The sequence below is a fragment of the Cucurbita moschata genome, unplaced genomic scaffold (assembly GCF_002738365.1).
Source record: "Cucurbita moschata cultivar Rifu unplaced genomic scaffold, Cmos_1.0 Cmo_Scf00005, whole genome shotgun sequence".
In the NCBI taxonomy this organism is placed as follows: Eukaryota; Viridiplantae; Streptophyta; class Magnoliopsida; order Cucurbitales; family Cucurbitaceae; genus Cucurbita; species Cucurbita moschata.
The window spans coordinates 2,870,206-2,881,987 of NW_019268521.1; the positions used below are offsets into that span (position 1 = coordinate 2,870,206).

At 38.8% G+C, this 11,782-nt stretch overlaps 1 protein-coding gene across 1 annotated transcript; it reads right to left on the reverse strand.

Annotated features, from left to right (window-relative positions):
• Nucleotides 1–234: 234 nt before the first annotated feature.
• Nucleotides 235–9,621, reverse strand: LOC111442744 (increased DNA methylation 1-like). Its single transcript, XM_023080255.1, is given in 10 exon segments — nucleotides 235–598; nucleotides 601–917; nucleotides 993–1,197; nucleotides 1,373–1,472; nucleotides 2,261–2,347; nucleotides 3,700–3,941; nucleotides 4,038–4,120; nucleotides 5,293–5,416; nucleotides 5,573–8,528; nucleotides 9,079–9,621. Coding segments are annotated over 9 exon segments (4,125 nt in total). The 5' UTR covers nucleotides 8,450–8,528; nucleotides 9,079–9,621; the 3' UTR covers nucleotides 235–508.
• Nucleotides 9,622–11,782: the final 2,161 nt, after the last annotated feature.

Consider the following 11,782-nt stretch of genomic DNA (forward strand, 5'->3'; position numbering starts at 1 on the left):
ACGTCCGTTAGGGAGAGGTTCCACGCCCTCGTAAGGAATGTTTGCTAGGGAGAGGTTCCACACCCTCATAAGGAATGTTTCATTCCCTCTCCAATCGATATGAGATCTCACAACCCACCTTCTTGAGGGTCCAACTTCTCATTGGCACACCGCCCAGTGTCTGGCTTTGATTCCATTTGTAACGGTCCAATCCCAGCACCGCTAGCAGATATTGTCCGTCCGTACTCAAAAAAGAAAGGAAAACAGTTTTGTTTATATAGGATGATCAGATTTGATCTCTCTTAATGATGATGCTGTTTTCAAGCTACAAAAAGATATGCTTCATCATACATACATACATACATACATAACCTGATGATCCTATCCTACATTCAAAAGAACCAAACTTGGTCATTCACTCCCTATATCCTAGAAAATTCATGTTCACTGGACAGCTTTCAAAAATGGTCCTGCAAACTCCCTTCCTCTTTTAACTCTACTCCTCTCTCTCTCTCTCTAAACCTTGTTTTTACCTAAAAGTTAGAACACCAGCTTCTACAAATCCCGTCATACCGACTGCACGAACCCCATCCCAGCTCTTTCCTTCTGTAAGCTGAACGTGTCACGTTCCGTGCCAACGACTTCTACTTCTAACGACTCGTTCCCCTCGTGGATGTGTGTTTCACTTGCAGCACCAACTTCGTCAGTGCAACACTTTCCATCAGGTTCTTGTTCTTGTACAGACTGAATAGCTTTCTGTCCTGAACAAGTATCCATTCCATTTGTTGTTGTCGCTGGACTCATCGGAGCTGGATTCCCTTCGCGATCGTCCATCGTCTTTTCACCATCATGTTCTTGCAATTCTTCAAACGTTAAACGTTTCATTTCCGTTCTGGAACATGCTTTTTCAGAATCACATTCTTGTTTCGAACGAATTCCTGGTTTAGTTGATTCGTTCGAGTTAAATTAATATAGCAGATGAGAGTCTAATATGGGGAACAAATGACACTTGCCTTGTGTTGTCTCTGTATTTTGGCCACTTACATATAAGGCCTTTTTTAGTAGTAATGTTCCAGGGAACACCATCAAATTGAACCTGTGAAGACTTTGTTTCTCATCATCTTCCACAGGTATGAACCCAAAACCTTCAGTCCATGTCTCTACTAGACTAGGAATTGCAGCTATCACAAGCTTTTTCACCTTAAAAGACAATAGCATCTGGAACGCCCACGAAAACAATGACGTAAGGAGACTTCGACAGAAAAAGCTACATTTGTTACCATATAGCAAACAAAAATCGAAGTGTTACAACTAGCATGAATATGAACTTTCAAACAACTAAGTGACCAGAGAAGACCCGAGAAGCATCGCAATAGCGGACCAGGAAAAATACCTCTTCTATAGCATTCAGTAGGCGCCTACACATTCCCTGGCGACGATATTTACTACACGTTGCAATCAGGGGCATCTCGGCCAGTTCTGATCCATGTACCCTGCAACAAGAAAGTCCAAATAAAAGTGGAGAATATCACCGTGTATAATTGTAATAGATCACAAACAGTTAGAACCGTCTAATCCAATACCGAAAATACTCTTCGGAAAGCAATAACAAGTACAAGCTCAAAAGTTACTAGTTACTACTAAGCCAACAAGAATCACACAACAAAATCGACCCCATTTTGTCTTTTTTTTAATATCCCCGAATGTTCGGAAAGCTTGAAAAGCTTGAGCACACCTCAAATATTCTCATAGGGCTGTTTGTAGTTCCTACTAGTATCTATTAATAAGCTATTCAAGGCAGACAATCCATTCAAGCTAATTATAGCCCATCTAATAGGGCTGTTTGTAGTTCCTACTAGTATCTATTAGTAAGCTATTCAAGGCAGACAATCCATTCAAGCTAATTATAGCCCATCTAATATGCCAACAATCGTAGGCTAATGGTACAAGTAATAACCTCTTCAAGCCCGTATAAGCTAAGGCAAGGAACGGATTAGATGGTTGCTCTCTTCTCTTTGTCAGTCAGATATATGGGAAGAAAGGTCTCTAAAGTCTCTCGGCTTTCCAAGTCTTTTTGCTTTTTCTCCCCCTTTTTTAAGATGTAGTAAGAACAAAATAGCTCTAAGAGATCGTAGCCTTTTATAATCTTAGGCAGGTGACCACCATGACTTGAAATCATTCTCACAAAACCGTTCATTATTGACATGGACGCTTGCTTATTGAACCATTAGACTAATGCATGGTGGTTAATATTGTTATAGAAAGGAATAATTTAGGGTACCTGATAGAAGCTACACATAGCAGCACATCATCTTTCTCTAGTATTACGGTGTAAAATCCATGAAAGTTGAGTCGAGGAAAACTAGACCTGCACATCACATCAGACAACAGAACGAATTTGAGTATAGATATTTCAGTGAATGATTTAGCAGATGATGAAGCAGAAAACTGCCAACCAAAACAGGTACTTGGCTAGGCAATAGCAACTTAAATGAAAGTATTGAATTATAAAAACATTCATTGTCTTAAACACTTGCCACAAAATTTAACAAATTAAATAATAAAGAAAGAAAGGGTGCTCAAGGCTTCGCCCACTTTCTGGCCAAGAGTGCACCCGTGAAAGGTTTATTAGGTTGAGCTCGCCATTGAGGGTTGGCCTTACAGGAGATCGAGCAGTCTTTCTTTCCCAGCCTGGTATGCTTTCCCACTTAAATCCGAGAGGCCTCGAAAGCGATTCTTGTAAATTATGGCCAATACTAGGTACATAAGCAGTAATTTCAAATCTCGAGGTTAAGCGTACTCTACTAACTTTACGTAAGGTAACCACTTGGAGAACGTGGAGACTTTCTTTCTTGGTCGAAAATGAACGAATACACAAGGATCCAAAAAGTCAAGCCTTCAAAAGGGAGCCAAGTAAAGAAAGGGGCTCCAATTGTGCAAGATCCTAACAAACCAACTAAGGAAGGCAACTTTCTCTAAAGCCGATCAATAGTGTTAACTCGTCCCGTGTAAAGCCTATCAGATAAAGAACTTAACCTTTGTTGGAACCTTAATCTTCTACAGAGCGGAAAGACAAAACTCCTAACAGGAGAAGGGACCATCAAACGACGAAAGAATGAACTGCAGAGAAGCCCCATAAGGGTTAAGGCACATACCTTCTCCAAAGCCTAAACTCGAGGCCAAAATGGCAAAATAAAGAAACATATTCCCATTTCTAAAGGAGACAGGCTCACTTTGGGTCAATTAGTTCTTCCTTACTGTTTCTCTCTTTTCAAAGTCCCTACAAAATTCCTTGGACCCATGGATTGTATTTGTGAGATCCCACATCGGTTAGAGAGGAGGACGAAGCATTCTTTATAAGGGTGTGAAAACCTCTCCCTAGCAGACGCGTTTTAGAAAACCTTGAGGGGAGGTCCAAAAGAAAAACCCTAAACAAGACAATATCTGCTAGCGGTGGGCTTGGGCTGTTACAGTATTAGAACTCCATTTGGAATGGTGCTTGAGCTGTTAAAGGTGGGCCTTGTTGGTTTCCTATAGTTTCAGGCAGTCTTTTAGTAGAATCTTTGAAAGAGGGGAATAATCCGTGGCGTTGGGAGGTTTACTCACAATGAAAATGTTCTTTGTACAAAGGTAACCATAAATAAAAATGGTGTTTCCCACGGTGCTCCATTCAATATAAAAAGTAAGTTTCTTATCAAGAAAGAAAAAGAAGGTACTGACTTCCAGCTGTACACCAGATGTGGTATCATATCAATTCCTGTTCTTGGATCTACCATGGATAAAAAGCATTCCTCCATGATGGTAAGAGCCACTACTAATCTGGAGTTGCACTCTGCCATCATAGCTAAGCGTGAGGTAGACAGAATTTTCTGTTCATTATGAATGCATCTAAGAAGCATCCATGAAAACCCGTTTGCACACTGATTAATCAATCCAAGTCGTGATTGAAGACCAGCGTAAATCTGCGCACATCAGTGAACGACATTATGTACATATCGACAATAGATGCTCACAACCAGGAAAAACTATGTAAATAAAGAAGAGTAATGCAAAAATACCGTCTGGCAACTCGCGCTACAGAACCAAATATGAGATCCTACTCCCGGATTGATGTCTTTTTGTTTCAGGCATTGCCCATGATCTGTTTAAACAATTATTTGTTAGAAGGATGAGATACCCCATGTTTAGGAGTTCCCTCATAAGAAGAACTCAAAGCTCAAACAGCCAACGATTAGATACTAAGATTATCATTAAATGAAGTGTTTAGCCTATAAGAAAGATAGGATTTCACTGCTCTAAAAAATAACCTTAATAAAATTTATATGAAACAAGGAACATAGGGACCCCTATACAAAATAAATGAACTACAGGGTGAATTCATGCAGCAATTAAATACTTCTTGCAGTTCTTTTGAGATATATGATTAACTACAGATATGAGGATTTTGAAGACAGGGCTCTATAATGGAGAGTCTATGATTCTTCTGCCAAGTTATGGTCTTAGGAGCAGACGCAACGAGAAGTTCTCAAAGCATCTGTTCACCACTTGCATGCACCCTGCTAGACGTTGTTAGGAACAAGAGAACTCCACAATGATATGATATGATCCACTTTGAGCATAAGCTCTCTTGGGTTTGCTTTTGATTTCTCCAAAGGCCTCGGAGATAGTGTTCCTTATATACCCATTATTTTTCCCTTAACCAATGTGGGACTTCAACAATCCTCCCCTCGAACAAAGTATGATTGACTCCCCCCTTAAATAGTCATCTATCCATCTGGCACTATCCATACGTCCTTTTCTCTGGAGCACATTGCTAGTTCAATAGAGTTCTACCATGGATCTTAACAATGACTACACCTTCGAGGTTCACAACTTCTTTGTTTAACAAATGAGGATTCTATTGACATGGCTAAGGGCATAGACCTCCACAATAGTATGATATTGTCCACTTTAAAACACTTTGTGCAAGAAACATGACAGTTTTCTGATAGGATAAAGGCCGTAAACTTCGAGATCCAAAAAGAGTAATTTATGTAATTAGGACCTAACTATGGTACTTGCAGCTCCTCTGCTTTTTGTTTGCCTCCTTTTAGCAGAAGATAATATGTATACTGCCCTACAATAAACAAATTACATCTCTAAAAAATTCAACAATCTACCGTCTTAGGAACGTTTTGTCGATTTCTCAAGGAAATCCAGTAACGGATTATCCCTGCAGAAATCGGCATGCAAGATCAAAAAATATAAAGAAAAAAAATTAATCAAATGCAATAAAAATAAACACAAACAATTCTAGGTAGGCATAGGAATTACACTTTTGCTCGCACTGGGAACATTTTAGTGCATCAGAAGAACTTGAAGTCTCTTCATAATTCACCAGACCACCACATGTCCGGCAAGTACAGTTTAAACAATACCAGTTGCCTTCAGGGAGTTCCTAAAGTTCAAGAGTTATAGACTTTTTATTGATTATAGAAACTATAGAAAACTGAAAATTAACCGATAACAAAAACCAGCAATCTCGAACTCGGTCGCTTAAGAAGAAAAAAGTTACAATGAGATTCTTACACGTCGAAGGAATGTAGAGACAAACCTGAATTGACAAACAAGAATGATGGAATGTAGAGGGGCAATTATCACAGCATATTAGCTCTCCACCATCGCCACAAATCCCACATGAGTCATCATTTCGATCATCTTCATCGACTTGAACTGTTCGGGTCTTACTTGTCCTTGTCTTATACTCAGTTGACCAGGCCTGAAGCTGGCACAACATGAAAGGCCTCCCAGAGTCCAAGAAAAGATTCAAACACGGGCGATTAAATTTGAAACCAGCGTGATGTTTAAATTCAGATATTGTGAGTAGCTCACTGCAGCAATTGCAGACGATGCCGTCTCCGGTGATTCTACCATATTTAACCACACTGTCATCCTTGGGGCTTTGGTATTGGATTATATCATTTGAGGATATAACCCCAGCATCTAGCAACCATGACAATACTGTTCTAGCCCCGATTGCATACCACTTGCCATCTTTATAATTCTTTTCCCCATTACCCAAGCTTCTTAGGAGTAACTTACAACTCCTCTTTTGACTTTTGCAGTTCATGTTTGCTCTAGATTTTAAGTATTTTCTTATATGGGAAAATCCGATAGCGCTTGAGTTGACATCTTTGTTTCTAATTATGGCCGAAACTAATAGGTCGTCATCTTCAATTTGACATTCATTCAATTTCTTCTTTCTGGTTTTTGAACCTCTAAGACTGTCAAATTTCTTTTTGAACTTTGAACCTTTCCTCTCAGAATGGCATGAAATAGGACTGAGAAACGAGCTCTTCTCGTGACTGTCCACGTTTTTAGTATCAGCTATATGGCACTTTTGGTCTTCTATCATGTCCAACTGAGAGCAATCAGTTTTCTTTCCTGGAGTCGCACTCACAATATCGATCTGCGATGGCAAGGTAGGGTTAATTTCAGATATCTTTTTACACTTTCGACGCCCTTTCTTCTTCGAAGTAGAATGTATGGCAGAAACTTTATTCTCGGTTTTGAACTTTGAAGCTGAAAAGTGCAGCCCACCTTCTTCATTTTGTGTCGACTTCTCTACAACCCCCGAGGCACAAGAATGGGATAGGTCATCACTTGTATAGTTCGAATAGTCATTCAGAGATTCTTCCAAACTATTTTCCGCCTTATCATCGAGTGGGACTTCGACTTTTTTTTCTTCTCCTAGGGAACATGTTAGTACATTTTTCACCAATTCATTAGGCTTTTCAACTTGATTTTCAGAGCTGTGTTCATCCAAACAATGCAATGTACTATCCTCATCAGGAGATGTAGTGCCAGAAATTCTGACAACGTTGTCTGAATTTCCAGATGGAACAGGACAGTCCGCCAGACATCTAGGTTTGCAAGTTATATCCTCACTGTCTATCTTGCATCCAGGTTCATTGCAATGACTGCCCGTGCAATTCGGACCATTCACCAACCTAGGGACATAATTAGACACCCTTGTCGAAAGCTTCATTGTTGCATCTTCTGTTTGCGCATAGTAATTGGAGAAAATTGTATCACAGGCTTGTTCATCAAAAGCACAATTGCCTCCATCGAAATCTTTTAACACGACTTCTGTCAATGCACTCTTGGCAGATGGTGATTGTTCACGTAGCGGGGATGCATTTTTGTCAGCAGATAGACTACAAATACTACTATCTTCATTTGTTAATGTCACAAAAGTATCGGTCTTATTGTTCCCATTAACCCCAATACTACAGGTAGCTCTAACTAAATCTCCCTTCCTAAGTGTACCGATCTTTCGGTAAATGAACACAACTACCACATAGGGATCGAGAATAACCCAGCAATGAGCCAATGAAGTTGTGCCTCCTAATTGATTCATTTCCTTCCTGACCTGTAACAACGTGTCAGAAAGATCAAACAAGAATTGATGAATGCCAGTCCATTCCTTGCTGCCAACTTCCTTCACGAAACTACATCTATCAGCAAAGAGGAGTTCACCACAAACCCTCCAAGCCTTGGAAAATTCACGAATCGTCTTTCCCTGGGGTGATCTATAAACTGTTTCCATATAACGCCTGCAAGGTCTTTTGACCCTTTCGATAGACCATCCAGCTGCAATAAATAGGTGAACGACATGATAGTGGAGAAGAGGACGGGGATCTCTTTTCAAATCTGTCATCAACGAAGTGTCCAGTTCTGGACATTGAAGTTTCATTTGTCCTACCACCAGTTGTAGTGGAGATCCGAACTGCTCGTTGAGTGTATCAGAAGGACTTGCAACCAACAGCCTGGTCATGGAGCTCTCTTGGGAAACAGGCGAAGCACCAACTTTATCCACCATACTCGGTTCATCATTACCTTCTAAATTTAACGATGTTCGTTTGGAGGCATCAGGTTCACCCCGGTTACTATCTCTTTCTACAAAGTGCTTTAGCAGATAGCAACTTGAAATAATACCCCGTCTAGACGATTCTACAATGTGAAACGTAAATGATTCAGAATCACAAACCTCAGCTGGACAGCAACTAGTGGAAACAGGTTCTCCGATAATATCTGATGATTTCATAACCATAACTAGATCAGGTACAGAATCAGAACGTTCATCAGTTGAACGTTTCATTCGTTTGGCACAAGCATTCTCATCATTTCCTTCCACTGGAGTCAATTTGCATGGAAAGCTATTCGCAGCAGAACTGGTCCTAACATTCTCAGTAGCATTGTAACATTCATCAAGCTTTATATTCCTCGAGTATAAATGACTGGACACCGTCGAGAGTTCACTACTTGAACATAAAGATGCATCATTAATCTTACAAAGCCCATGTTCATAACCAAATGCCTCACGAGGACACCTCTCATTGGAACGACTAGCACCGTTCCCAAAGAAAATTTCCTTAAAGATAATGTCTTCGTTCGGCGATCCCTCAAAGCCATCATCCTGGAAATCCATAAGGATGGATCAGAAGCCTTCTTAAGCTACCAACCCTCACTTATCCACTTTATGTAAACACTACTTCAAAAGACACGACCTGTAACATAAGAAATCAAAAAGAGCATTTAGATAAACAAGAATTGCTGCTTAAATCAGCTCGAAAAGAAAGAATGAAAGTCACGTAACATCAAACATTGAATGTGGATACTGTTAGACGAACACGACTCTCTACAATGGTATGATATTGTCCACTTTGAGCATAAGCTCTCATGGCTTTGCTTTGGGCTTCCCCAAAAGGCCTCACACCAATGGAGAGAGTATTCTTTGTTTATAAATCCATGATCATTCCCTAAATTAGCCGACGTGGGACTTTCATCATCCAACAGATACAAGATAGTGAAAGCAATTGGAATGATATCAGTTTCTGTGTATAGGCCTACGTTCTTTGACACTCGGCGTTTCAAATAGAATAGAATATAGAACGAAACGAACATGCATGAGCTACCCATTTCCAACAGGTACTAATGTCAAATTCTCTATTCTAAATCAAAGCAATTAACTCATAAATCATTCAACTACGTTACCAGATTCCAGAAATCCGACAAACGAGAAGAACAGAACAAAAAATTTAAAAAACCCGTTCATACCCATTTGCAGAAATCTCATACGGCCAATTGTCAAGAACCGCATGAATCTCATCTCTCCCCACATTCATCCATTTCTAGCTAAATCGAAAATGCATACAGCATCAACACAAATGGAATCAAGAATCGAATTAGGGTTAAGAGATTTCAAAATGGAAATGGGTATGGCACCGATTTGAGGGAAGTCGAAGGGAGAATCGGAGCAGCGATTTCCCTGCACATCATCATCATCATCATCATCTGAAGTAGCTTCTTCAGGGTTGGTCACCGAGCCATGAAAGCAAGAAAGGTTTGAGAAAGGCAACAGTTCCCCCAAGCACAACAAATGGCAAATCGCATCCCTTTTCTCTCACCAAGACCGTTTCTCCTCGCCCCTTTTTCTCTCTCTTCCGCCACTCGGGTTTTCCCCCATTTTTGGGGATTATTTTATAAACCCCAAAGCTTTTGATTTCATTTTCATTCGCACTGAAACTCATTGGAATGAAATGGAGGGAGAATCCATTATCAAAACCCACCTCCTTATATTGTGAAATTGTAATGATTTTGGGTTTGATCGAATGATTTTGGGTTTCCTTTTTGGGTTTTTGATTATGATTATTATATCCAATCGGGAGTTCATCAAAATTATTGGAGATAATTGGATTCAATTATTTCATTTCCACCAAAATGCTTGACTTTCAAGGTTGAATATTTCTTCTTCAAAATTGTCTCTAATTATTGGAAAAGGAAGAGAAAAAAAGCTGATTCTTTTCGAGAGATAGTAAAAGTTCTTGGTCGTTGATGTTAAAATAATATCACTGCACTTTATATTATTCAAACTTTGAAGCTTTTTCACAACTCCTAAAGTACGAGTGACCGATCGAAAATCAGTTATTTGTTTAGTTAAAAAACCCATAAGAGGCGATAAATTTGAAATTCTAATTTTTTTCATAGTCTTTGAACTATAATCATGTCGTGTTGATATTTTGAATCGGCTTGAAACGTAACATTAATATATAAATTGGTAACATTTTTAGCCGTTAAATATTCAAATATTCAAATATTCAAATCGCTTCATGTTGATATTTTGTACCTATTTTTTAATTATTGGATGCTTATAAAAGCAATTAAGGACAAAACTAAGTAAATTTGTTAATCAACGGTCAATTTAAGAATAATTCCGACAAATAAGATATTTATTATCATTTAAGTCAGCTAGGTACTTTACTTCCTATATTTGAATAAAAAATAAATAATTAATTTTTTTTTGGAAAGTCAAATATTTCAATCCTAATTATTTAAATTGTAATATTCTAAAAATATATATATTGAGAATTGCACTTAGTACTTATGAACGGAATAACATTAATAAATTGGAATTTTTTCGATGTTTAAAAGAATATTTATTGCTCTTTTCATTTTCTCTGTAATTTATTTAATTACTAAAATGATTATAAATGAATAATTTTTACCACCATGTGCGGTGGTTTTAGCAAATATTTTCATCGTATCAGAGCAAAATATCGGGTGGTGTGGGAGCAAGAATGTTGGGCTCCCATGAGAGTCGATTGTGAGATTTCACACCGGTTATAGATGGAAATGAAACATTTATAAGTGTGTGGAAACCTGTCCCTAAAAGACGCATTTTAAAAGTCTGTGTAACGACCTAGGCCCACCACTAGCAAATATTGTTCTCGAGGGCCGAAGGTTTTCACACCTTTATAAAGGGTGTTTTTTTCTCCTCCCAACTAACGTGGGACATCACAATCCACCCCCTTTTCGGGCCCAGCGTCCTCGCTGGCACTTGTTCCTTTCTCCAATCGATGTGGGATTGCCACCAAATCCACTCTCTTTGGGGCCAGCATCCTTACTGGCACACCGCCTCGTGTCTACCCCTTTCAGGGAACAACGAGAAGGCTAGCACATCATCCAGTGTTTGGTTTTGATACCATTTGTAACGACCCAGGTCCGCCACTACCAGATATTGTCCTCTTTGGGCTTTCGCTTTCGAGCTTCCCCTCAACACTTTAAAACGCTTCTGCTAGGAGAAAGTTTCCACACTTTATCAAAGGTGTTTTGTTCTCCTCCCCAACCAATGTGGGACATCACAGCCTGCCACTGAAAACACAAATTGTGAGATCCCACATTGGTTAGAGAGGAGAACAAATCAGTAAACGTTTTTTAAAATCGTAAGGCTGACTACGATACGTATGGAGCTAAGTTTTAGCTTCGACGGTGATATGAACGGCACCGTATAGAGAAAAGGATCGGCATCGGGGTTTAGCTCATGGCTGGTTCACTCAGAAGAGAAGGAGCGTGGGCCGAAGCCTTGCACAGTTCAGATGGCACGAACGTCATCCTCGTACCCTCTATTGGATATTGGGCCCAAGACCTATTGGGCCTGCTGCAACTAATTCAAGTCCGGCCCAATTTGTAAAGTTTGTTGGGCTAACGGTTTGAATGTCTTTACTAATTTAATATTAATATTTTATTGTTATGAATTTATATTAATTTGATAGAACTAAACTTATTTTAAAAGGAGATAATTATATAGTTAATAATATTTATTTTAGAAGATTATATTTATAAATTATTACAATATAAAAAAATAAATTATTTTATTTATATTTATATTTAAAAAAATGAACAATTATTAAAAAAAAATCCAATCCCATTAATCATTCATTTGGATAAGTTAAAAAAAAAACAATAATGTATTGAAAAATAT